Raw genomic sequence first — 12,298 nt, forward strand, 5'->3', positions numbered from 1 at the left:
CCGGGGGGGGGGAGCTTGCAGGGAACGGTACCCCGCCAACTCCCCCCCCCCGGGGGAGAAAAACCAAACCCCAACAAAAAAAAAAAAAAAAAAAAAAAAAAAAAGAATTCCAAAATCTGTAGGGCTACACAGTCTGTGAGTACAAGCTGGAATTGCAAACAAACACCTGAAGTATTTTTCAATTATTAATACTTTATTACATTAGCACTGAATATATTAATTTTTCTCCTAACATTTTAGATATCAAATACAAAATTTAGTACATACACACATACATTGTGAATATTTTCTGTTTCCATCCATGCAGGTCTTATTAAGAGTCCTATGAAATAGAGGGAATTGGGGATCAGACAGGACTTGTTGCAGAGCACTGGATAAGGAGTGACATTTCTACAGCTTCTTCAGCTGAGTGGATGTGCAACTCTTACTGCACATGGTGGACGACGGGGGTGACGCAGGTGCAGCCAACAGTCACCAGCACCTTCTCCAACTGGAAAGAAACAGAGCAGCCTTGGTGCTTCCTCCGGAGGACCAGGGTCTCTTGCTGGATGGGAACGGAATTCATGGAGATGTCTTCCTTTCCTTGAGCATTGATGCAGCCCAAGTGCTTACACTGGGCCTGTACAACTTCCGAGGGGTACCGGTTGGGGTCCCAAGTGACACTGCAGGAGGAGCAAGCCAAAGCACCATGGTGAGGCATGGGGGAGGAAGACAGCGAATGAGAGCCCCACAGCACTGGGTGCTCACCTGCAGGGAGGTAGTTCCGCAGGGCTGTGGCACAGGCTCCGGAGCCACACAGCCTGGAAGCATACACCAGCCTCTGGCAGTGACTTACCTTTCTAAGCCTCAGTTTCCTCAATTATAAGATGGGGATTTTCATATTCCATTTTCTCATGCAACTGTTGAGAATGCTCAGTGATACAAGTACATATAAAATACCCTACTGTACAAATGTTAGCATTCAATTCACATTAGATCTCTTATTGGCATTATTATTATTACAATTATTCTTTATTCTCTGCCTGGAGATTGAACGTCACTAGTCAGTCTTCCATCACTAGTCGGACTACAGAGCCTGTTGCTTGGAAAGGAAAGCCACAGTCCCAGAGGTCTGTGAATCTCAGACCTTCTCTCCATTTCTCCTTTAATAGGCCCCTCTGCCTGGAGGCATAAAGACCGCAACATTTATCCTGCCAGCTTGCCACTGTACATACTCCACTTGTAGTGTGACAGCACTCCCACCAAGTTACTTGAGGGTGTGTATCCACTGTCTGAACCATGAAGGATGGGCAGTGAGCCAGGGCCACCAGCACAGCCAAGGAGCAGGCCACTGAGAACCCAAATATCTCAGAGAGTATCTGAGAACCTACCAAGGGAAACAGTCCCATTGGACACACACAGTAGGCAAAGAGCCAGAAAATTTGCTTATGAGCAGCTTAGAGATGGGAGGCAGGGCGGATCTCTAGATCTGTCCTGCTGTGGCCCTAGGGCGCCCCATATGTAAGTCTTAATAAACTCATCTACTCGCTAAGCTGGACTTGTCCAAGTCATTCTTTGGTCTCTCCACATCTTCCCAGTTTGCGGCAGGGGGCACTACAGTCCCAAGGTTTTCTCATAACACACTCACATGAGAAGTTACATGACAACCCCAGAAACACTTCAATTGTCCCTGGAATCTATTTTTATACTTACATTTGGAGAGTAGGAGGGGGTGCTTGGTGTTCCAAGAACCTGTATCTTAAGGCCAGATTACAAGACTTTACCCTGAAGGTCTCCACCTAACATCCCATTTCCCAGACTGGCCTTTCTCCTCCACTCATTCCCACTCCTTAAAGGATAATGTCTAATCTGAGTGGATCTCCTTGAACCAACTTTTCTGTTTCCCATTTATCCTCATGCGGAGATAATTATGCAATCTGCTTTAAAGAACCCTCTCTTCCAACACAGGAAAATTTGTGAATTCTATCCTAGAGCTACACGAAGCAGAAAAAGGTACAGAGTTTATGAGAATGTGGAAGCAAAATATTAGGACCATCAACCACAAAGGTGAACCTAGCCCAAAACAAGAAAGATGTGAGCTCCCAGGTAAAATGAAATTTTCATTGTTAAGAGGATTTTCCCTTGTATGTTTTCTACGTATTCTACATTTTCTACTTTATTGTAAGAAAGAATTAACATATTTTTCCAAAGAATGTGAAGATCAGTCTCATTTGCACTTACGTGTAATTCCAGGGGGAGGTGGAGCGGCTCTCGATGTTACGTGACATGGAAACACGCTGGTTTTCATTGATGATGCCAGTGTCAAGCTTCATACTACCTTCTGGCACAGATGGGCAACTCTCAGGCTTTTGGAAAAAAGTATGTCCTACTTTGGGGATTTTCCTAGCTGCCACCTCATTCAGAAAGGCAAGTCCCAATATCAACAGCAGCAAGTACTTGACCTGGAAAACAGAAGAGGCTGCAATCAGTTAGAGACTCGCCTCACCTACTAGCAAGAGATGCATGCTTTTGTGGAACTCAGCATTCCTGTCCTTTTATGGGATCAGGGCTTCTCTTTGCACCTCAGTTCCTCACCTGGAAATGGGAACACTCATACCTAAAGGTATCAAGGTGCCAAACTGAGAACTAAACTCATTAGCCTAGGTAGTAAGTGAAGCCCTCCAGAGACTAAGAGCTTCTAAACAGTGAGACAGAAAGATGCCAGGGTCTGAGATTCGGTTAAAATCCTATCCTGGCTTCCTTGCTGAGCCTCTAGTTTCTCTTCCTTCCAACTGGATAATAATGCTTACTTTATGAGACTACTAACAAGATTAAATAGCATGTTCTATATAAAACACCTATAAATCTGTAAAACGAAAATAGAGGCTTAATAAACGATAGCTCTTGTTTTTACTTCCAACTTGATATCCCGTGAATCTCCCACAAAATCCTCCCTCCAAGCCACTCCTCCACCTAGAATACACTGCCTAGAATACTCTGTCTGTCAAAATCCTACCCTTCCATTAAGGCCCAGCTCAGATATGATCTCCTCTAAGAACAGTCTCTAAAATGGTTCAATCAGAAGTATGTTTATTATCCTTAAATTATAAAGCTTTGATCATCTAGCACTCAAGCAGCATTTTTTAATTGTCTGGAAATGTAGTATTTGTGTTCCTGTCAGATCTACACCCATTAGATTGTAAGTTCCTGCATATTACACATGTTCATAAACACTTTCGGAATGAATGAAAGAGTGAGTGAGTGAATGAATGAACAAAACGATACAGTTAAATTGAACTATATAGTTAAGCTGACTGCATTAAGAAAAACATTATGCAAAACCAACGTTAGCAAAGTTCCAATTATCCATGCTAATTGAAAGAAACCGGGGCACTAATGATGCACAACAACGGAGAATATGGAAACTATTTCTCTTTAGCTCTGGAGCTTTTTTTATATACTTACATTGAAACGCCACTTTATCTGGTGTTATAGTAATGTACAAAGAATGAAAGTGCCCCGAAGACCTAATGAAAAGAAAAGCTAAAAATCTTGCCAGATTCCCTTTGTCACAACCATGCTTTGCTCACCCACCATCGCCACTGACCCTTACTGGGGATGAGCAAGGCCCATCACAGACTCTCAACATAATACAGAAGAAGAGCTGAAGGCCGGGTGTGGTGGCTCACGCCTATAATCCCAGCACTTTGGGAGGCCAAGGCAGGTGGATCACCTGAAGTCAGGAGTTCAAGACCAGCCTGGCCAACATGGTGAAACCTCGTCTCTACTAAAAATACAAAAATTAGCCACGCATGGTGGCGCACACCTGTAATCCCAGCTACTTGGGAGGCTGAGGCAGGAGAATCGTTTGAACCCAGGAGGTGGAGGTTGCAGTGAAAAGAAATCGAGCCACTGCACTCCAGCCTGGGCAACAGTATGAGACTCCTTCTTGGGAAAAAAAAAAAGAAGAAGAAGAAGAAGAGCTGAAGATAAGTTGCTTTTATTCTCTAGGCTTAGCGTTGTTCAGGCTCACACCTTCCATGAGTTAAGATAGGGAAGGTGATTAGACATGTTGGTTTCAAAGGCTCTCCTTTTCACATTTTGCAGATACTAGAGACAAAAAACCAATAAGAGTAAACAAAAAGGTCATAGTGTCCATTTGCCATACTGAGGAAGCTGATATTAAAAAGAAGTTGAAAGCAAGGTTGACCCAGAAAAGTCAGAATGAGGCTAATTTGCCTTTAGATAATCAGCAAGCATCAACTTTCATCCCCTACAATCGTTCGTTCATTCAACAGCTAGTTCTTGACTTTACAGTGCGGTAGCTCAGGGCATGGGCTTCAGAGTCAGAAGTCCAGGGTCTGTAACTCAATTCCGGGACTCTTAGCAACTATGATTCTGTTTCCTCCAAAAAAAAAAAAAATGTATATATATGTGAAGATTAAATGAGATGATCCACATAAATCATGAAGAATAGTGGCAGCATATGATAAGTATCCAATACTGGCGACTCTAACTTGCTAACTCTATATTGTGCTACACAGTAGACTAGATAGATGTGGAATTCATGCTCATATACCTTCTGTCTTGACAAAGTGCTATGGCTTTTTTTTGTGTGTGTGTGAGATGGAGTCTCACTCTGTTGCCCAGGCAGGAATACAGTGGCACAATCTTGGCTCACTGCAACCTCCACCTCCCAGATTCAAGTGATTCTCCTGCCTTAGCCTCCCAAGTAGCTGGGATTACATATGTGCACCACCACACCTGCCAATTTTTTGTATTTTCAGTAGAGACAGGGTTTCATCATGTGGCCAGGCTGGTCTTGAACTCCTGACCTCAAGTGATCTTCCCACCTCGGCCTCCCAAAGTGCTGGGATTACAGACCTAAGCCACTGTGCCTGGACTGCTATGACTTTTTTTTTTAAAGATGTCAGCTTATATTAAAGGGTCTTAGATAACTTCCCAAGCCTATCAATCACATCTTTAGGGTTCTTAAGTAAATTCCTCCTTTGTGTTTTCTCTTTCCTCTTCTGTGTCATACTCACGGAATCACTATTAATTTTCATTACAAAAGCTTTTAAATACATACATTGGAGTTCTATGATTTAGCAATAATTACCATGTTTCTAACAAGTTATTATATTTGCTAATATAGAGTATTTTAGAAAACGCTTTTACTGGATTTTCACAACTACCTGGTGAGGTAGACAGAGCTAGTATTAATTATCCCCATTAGACAGGTGAAAGAGTTCTGTCCCAAAGGGAATAAATAACTTGGTTGGGTTCACCAGCATATGAGTACCAGTCTCAGGACTCAAACCTAGGTGTCAATAGTCAGTGCTATTGCCATTGAAGGTTATTTTTATTATTACCAACATTAATCTTAGTTTTGTCTCATTAGAAGAGCCAAGCATTTTAAGCGATGTGACAGCTGAACTAGATGTGCATACATGTTGTAGGTCACATAGCTCTTTATCAGGAAATCAGATGATGTCTGCAAATTACTCCAATTTGCTCCACAAAGCTTTTGATCTGAAACTGTAGATGTTAGTGGTTATGTAATACAGAGCAGGGGCTCTGAACCAGGCTGTCGCTGGTTCTTAAGAATGATTTAAACAGTACCTCTCAGAGAAATTCAGAGCATTGTATGGACTTGAACTCTTATATGCCACCTAGAAAGCAGATGAATGATATTGCTCTCAATCTGTAGAACAGGGGACAGAGGCAAGGGAAAGCATCAGGTGAAGGTGAACTGTAACAGGACACCAACCTTCTCAGCCTAGCTTTGCACTTCACTCTAATGTGAGCCCATCTGAGCAACCTGAACATTCACCCCCTATACTCACCAGCAATGTGTGTTCTCCTGTAAGCATGCACCTGGTCAACCGCTAGGTCCATGAGAATTTGCCTCAACTACTTATTGAGGATGTCCTATCTGTCTGCACCTCTCAACTTCTAATTCTATTCCAATGCTCCTTGCACTGTTATGTTTCCTCCTGACAACCCAACAGATTTCTTTAAGGAAACTAGAAATAGAAATAGCTATGGAGCACAAAGCTACCCAACAGAATTGCTTGGATGCAATGGCTTTAAATTCAGAAATCTTGCCTCCGAATCATTCAAAGAGAAGCATAGTGTACTTGGAGCCAGAAAGCTTAGATTGGTGTATCAAAGAGAAGCATAGTGTACTTGGAGCCAGAAAGCTTAGATTGGTGTACCAGTTATTGTGCTTACAGTATCCAGCAAAGTTAAATAAATAGCTTAATTGAGCTTTTGTTCATCTGTATAAAGTGGAAAGCATCCCCATCTACTTCAGAGGATTGATCAGAATTTCCAGGATAATAATAACAATATTAATATAAACAGTTAACACTTACTGAATGTTTTCTCTATCATTACCAGTTGTTGTTTATTAGAATGGCCAAATTAACTGAAACTTAAGCATACACAAATCTGCCAGTACAGAGTACAGACTCATTTATTCTCAAAGATGTTAATTAATCCTCCCAATAAATGCCATCAGAAAGATGCCATTGTTATCTCCACTGTACAGTTGAGGAAACTGAGGCACAGAGAAGATAAATAACTTACCCAAAAATCCTACAGTTAGCAAGCAGTGGAGCCACATATGCCTGACATCAGAGCCTATGCCCCTAAATATGGCACTTTGCTGCGCTACATGTAATCTTTAAAATAACACATAAATATAAAATAAATTAAAACATACCATTGCTATATGCCATGAACCTTTTGTGATATTCAAGCTCTTTTAAATTATATGGCTTGTAAAAGGAGAAAACAAGGAAATTACCTAAGCCAATAATAAAATGCAGGATTTCCTAACCTCTGTTTTCATGTGCCTCTGTAGTAAATTCTTCCCAGGCCTTATCTAACTAATGCCAGGCAAGATTCCAGACCTGCTGGGGCTAGATTTTCATTGCATTGACATCTCTCTTTCCTCCAAGAAGAATGAGATGGTAGAAAATAAATAAATAGCAATCAGAGACATGGGAAATTTCCCTTCTCGAGGAGCTGTCCAAAGTCAACACTGGGTGATTTCACTTCTACCCAGGGCACTCCTGCGGTCTCACGGGAATCATTAAACCTTTTGAGGCCTCAGTTTCCTTGGTTAAAATGTATATCTACATAATCCCTAAAGGGCTGGCCAAGCTCCCACCATGAGATAAGAATTTCAGGCCAACCTAACTCTATAATGGATGGCCACAGGAGAGAACCTGCTAGTTGTCTGTGATGCCAAGGACTGCACATACTAACGGCACCTGGGCAAAAGCCATTGGGTGAGGAGCTGCATTTTTTTTTCTTTGAGACAGAGTCTCGCTATGTCACCCAGGCTGGAGTGCAGTGGTGTGATCTTGGCTCACTGCAACCTCCACCTCCCAGGTTCAAGCCATTCTCCTGCCTCAGCCTCCCGAGTAGCTGGGATTATAGGCAAGAGCCCCACGTCCAGCTAGTTTTTGTATTTTTAGTAGACACAGGGTTTCAAGTTAGCCAGGCTGGTCTCGAACCCCTGACCTCAAGTGATCCGCCCACCTCGGCCTCCCAAAGTGCTGGGATTACAGGCGTGAGCCACTGGGCCTGACCTAATTTTTGTATTTTTAGTAGAGATCGGGTTTTGCCATGTTGGCCAGGCTGGTCTCGAACTTCTGAACTCATGTGATCCACCTGCCTTGGCCTCCTAAAGTGCTGGGATTATAGGCGTGAGCCACCGCACCTGGCCAGGAGCTGCATTTTTATGCCATTATAACTTTTCTAGTTATTTTTTTCTTTTTTGCCACCAGACAGGAGTCAAAATTAAAGTCATCTCTGTTTTTCAAAGAAGTAATTCCAAAAAGACCCCAATCAAACCTAACTCCTTAGAATTCTGTTTTCCTGAAATCCTAGGCATGACTATCCTTAAACCAGAATGATTGTTGCTACTCACCATGACTGGGCCATGCAGGGTCTTCACTGTCATGTTGCACTGGTTGCTTGCTTTGTGCAGGAAGCTCTTTCTGTGAATGTATCTTCCTGTGTATGCCTGTGTTCTATCAATGAGAGTACCTGTTAGTTATATAGCAATCATTGCCCCTGTTTTGATTGACCTGCTTACTGTCTTTAAGTTGTGGTTGACCCAGAGTTACTGACGAATGCAGGGGTTTTTTTTTTATTCCATTTCCCGAAGGGGAACAAAAGGGGACCCTAAAGAAAGGGATGACAGGAAAAGGACCAAATTTTTCTTTCCTTCTACCCTACTTCCACCCCCAGTGCCCACAAATCAGAGCAACATTTTTAATTTGCTACGGAGATGAACCAAGTTAGAAATTGTTGTCAAATCTTTTTTGTTCTCCCACAAATTGCCAACACCCTTGTCACGGACCATATGTTCTACTTTCTAGTCATGCAATATGAATCGTGATTTAAATGGGAGAAAACTCATCCTTAGAGGAGCCTTGGTACTAAACTATCTTTACCTCCATTTTATGAACGGGAAAACAAAACTAAAGGAATGAAATGACATCAGTGAAAGATTCAGAAATGACATACCCTGGTAGTTTTGTTATCTCCCTGAACTAATTATTTTTTAACCCCATGGTTAGACTCCTACTGGTGCTTAATAAATAATCATTATTCATTGTGTTGAAAAAACAAACTGTTTTCCTCTGCTCTCACACCACTACCAGCAATGCAAAAGACTTCCATGACCATATATGTGGGGATTTATCTCCATCAACCAGCAAGCAATCAATTCTGCATCCAACGCCAGCTAAGCATCTTCTAATCCAATTCAATTCTGACGTTATCTCCAGGTAGGCAGGGTCAGATCCCACAGGCTGAGGGCTCCCACAAAACTGCTCCCACTTTAAGCACCAGTCACAGGTCCAAGGCTCTGGGACTTCTGACTGACTGGCCTCAAGTTGAGGTTCCACAAACTCCTTGAGTTTGGTTAGGCTTGATTAATTTGTTAGAACAGCTCACAAAACTTAGGGAACACTAATTTATATTTACCAGTACATTCCAAAGATATTTTTAAGGATACAAGACAACAGCCAGATGAAAAGGTACATAGAGCAAGGTTTGAAAGGGTCACAAGGCGGAAGTGTTCCTTCCCATGGAGCTGGGGTGCACCACCCTCCCAGCACAGGGATAAGCTACTGTTCCCCTTTCTTAGAGCCTCCACAAGTTCAATGGTCCAAAGACTCTTTGTATCCCATCCTCTTGGGCCTTTTATGGAATCTTCATTGGGCAGACATGATTACAACATGGAAAACTGTAAACAAATGTGATTGGATAAAAAGGGTATAACCTGATATTAATAGGTTGAATGAGGAAACCCAGCCAGGCCTGTCTGTTCAGATTCTTCTTGGCCTCTCTGAACAGCATTCCTTCCTCCTGGGTAGAGGGGAGGACCCTTCCTGAATTGAGGGTCTTATGGCCTATGATTAGACAAGGTAAGTCAAAGAATTTCTTTATGACCAGCCCCAAGACAAAAGGTGTGGGAGTGATGTTAGATGAGAGGATATTTTCCGTTTCTATTGTCTTGGGGAGAAAAAGTGGGCAGAAGTTCAGAGAGGGAGATTCTTTTTTCTGAGACCTATTTCTTAGGCCTAAAGCGCTCCAACATTACAATAAAAGACTGTCTTTTTCACCTTTATTGCTCTGAAGCTGTCTGAAGCTGCTTCAGTAACCAAAGACAAAAAAGCTAAATACCCCAACAAAAGATATGCTTATCATTTTTATCACTTGGGATATAATGAGGGCTGTGGGAGTTATGAACCAGGAGCCATGGACAAATATATACATATATATAATATCACATTTATGCAACACATAAATGCCCATTACCTTGGCTATCTCTGAGAATGATTTTTTTTTAACCAAAATGAATTAGCAAGCAGAAGCCTTTAAACGCAAGATTGGCGGCCCTCGCGCTGCAGCTGGGGCAGCAGAGCCAGGACGGCCCAGGAACTGACAGACTCAGAGATAGGCGGACTGACCATGGCTGATCAGCCGAAGCCCATCAGCCCGCTCAAGAACCTGCTGGCCAGCGGCTTTGGTGGCATATGCCTGCTGTTCATGGGGCACCCTCTGGACACCGTCAAGGTCCGACTGCAGACACAGCTACCGAGTTTGCCTAGACAGCCTCCCATGTATTCTGGGACCTTGGACTGTCTCCCGAAGACTCTTAGAAGGGGCATCACGGGGCTATATCAGTGAATGGCTGCTCCTATCATCGGTGTCACCCCCATGTTTGCTGTGTGCTTCTTTGGGTTTGGTTAAAGGAAGAAACTACGACAGAAACACCCAGAGGATGTGCTCAGCTATCCCCAGCTGTTTGCAGCTGGTATGTTATCTGGTACATTCACCACAGGCATCGTGACCCCTGGAGCACCCATCAAGTGCTGGTTACAGTTTCAGGCTTCTTCAGGGGAAACCAAGTACATTGGAACCTTGGACTGTGCAAAGAAGCTGTACCAGGAGTTTGGGATCCGAGGCATCTACAAAGGGACCGTGCTTACCCTTATGTGAGATGTTCCAGCTAGTGGAATGTAATTCATAACATATAAATGGCTAAAAAATATCTTCACTCCTGAAGGAAAGAGGGTCCGTGAGCTCAGTGCGCCTTGAATCCTGGTGGCTGGGGGCATTGCATGGAAGGGATCTTCAACTGGGCTGTGGCAATCCCCCAAGATGTGCTCAAGTCTCACTTCCAGACTGTACCTCCTGGGAAGTATCCTAATGGTTTTGGAGATGTGCTGAGGGAGCTCATCTGGGATGAAGGAATCACATCTTTGTCTAAAGGGTCTGATGCAGTGATGACCCGAGCCTTCCCAGCCAACGTGGCCTGTTTCCTTGGCCTTGAAGTTGCCATGAAGTTTCTGAATTAGGCCACCCCCAACTTGTGAGGCTGAAGGCTGCTCAAGACTTCTGGATGCTGGAACTGTTGCTGAGAAGGAAGAGTAGTGGGCAGAACTAAGCAGACTTGGAGAGTGAGGGGAGGGTGACGGTGGGATTAGAGCTCTGTGCATGGACTTGGTGAGACTATTGCCTTAATGACATCCTCTACCCTTGTATAACTTGGTGTGTCATTTTGAAACTTGAATTCATTCTTGTCAATGTAAGGGACTTCAAGAGGATTTGGAGATCTAGTAGTTTCTAGACCAGATACAACCTGTGGCAAGAATGCTGCCTACCAGTTGACGGTGGGCCCTACCTCACCCAAAGTGTTTCTCATTAAAGAGGTAATCTCAGCTTCTCACTGGAGGCACTTTGGATATTTTCAACCAGCTGACCAGGGGCTGAGATCGCCTTCAATCCCTAGCCAGGAACACCCACTTGATTTCCAAAGTACCACCTAATCCTGGGCTGCACATGGGAATTTGGACTTAAGCCCCACATCTGTGTCCAGGTGGACTGGGCTTATATGCCTAGGGAGAGATAACCTATTAGCTGTTGGATTTTGCCTTTTGTTTTTGTTTTTTGGTTTTTTTACATATGCAAGTAATCAAAAGTAAAACTACAGTAGAGCAGCCTAATTTCCCAAGAGTAGGTGAAAAACTTTCCCTCCTACACAGTGAGGACAGTCCCAGCCTGCTGGGATAAGGGTGAAGGAAGGCTCTTTTTGCACACTCTTTTCTCATGAGAGCGCCATATTTTAACAAGAAACAATAAATGTTGTTTCTAATTTTTGAAGAAAAAATACTTTAAATGCTCTGACATGAAATTTAAAAGACCTGCAAAAAGTTAATTTGTCTCAGATCAGTTCAGGTTGTCAAACATTTGTTAAACACATTCTATATGTCAGGCATTGTGCCCTAGAGATACACAGACATTCCCCAAAAAACCAGTAACTTATCTTTTTTTACGTCTATTAAGATCGGGTAAAATTACACATAATCTTTTCACAAGGCAGGACACATTCTAGCAGGGCAAAGTTATTTTCCTCTAGCGTAACATGTTTGAACAACTCTTCGCCTGAAGAAAATGAAGAGAAAGTTGTTCTTAGGTTCATTGGAAGGCCCTCCAAAACTGATCAGAATTCTGTGATCACAGGCCTTCCATCCACCCTGCTCCCCTCCATGCCTGTGCATCCCTCTGCACCTCTCTCTGGAACAACCAGAAGTGTAACTTCTACAAAAAGATTTCTTCAAATCACCCTTTCAGGCATTGTTCCTTTCTTCAACCTCTTGTGCCAATACTTGGTGTATCCGGCCTTCACATACATGTTTTAGGATAGTTCCCTGGGGTCTTCATATATCTGGGTAACTTTACCCTGCCCCCCAATAATCTCTACCAGCCTCCTTCTCCAAATATACATCCT

General features: G+C 43.0%; 1 protein-coding gene and 1 pseudogene across 1 annotated transcript; one reads left to right on the forward strand and one right to left on the reverse strand.

Moving 5' to 3' along the window:
* Positions 1-180: 180 nt before the first annotated feature.
* Positions 181-8,019, reverse strand: IL17F (interleukin 17F). Its single transcript, XM_025384076.1, has 3 exons — positions 7,922-8,019; positions 2,221-2,441; positions 181-662 (listed from the first exon to the last, which is right to left on the reverse strand). The coding sequence occupies exons 1-3, from the start codon at positions 7,952-7,954 to the stop codon at positions 425-427; spliced, it is 492 nt and encodes a 163-aa protein (XP_025239861.1). The 5' UTR covers positions 7,955-8,019; the 3' UTR covers positions 181-424.
* A 1,956-nt stretch (positions 8,020-9,975) lies between these two features.
* On the forward strand, positions 9,976-10,883 carry LOC112623718 (annotated as a pseudogene).
* The last annotated feature ends 1,415 nt before the right edge of the window (positions 10,884-12,298 follow it).

Source organism: Theropithecus gelada, chromosome 4 (assembly GCF_003255815.1).
Source record: "Theropithecus gelada isolate Dixy chromosome 4, Tgel_1.0, whole genome shotgun sequence".
Taxonomy (NCBI): domain Eukaryota; kingdom Metazoa; phylum Chordata; class Mammalia; order Primates; family Cercopithecidae; genus Theropithecus; species Theropithecus gelada.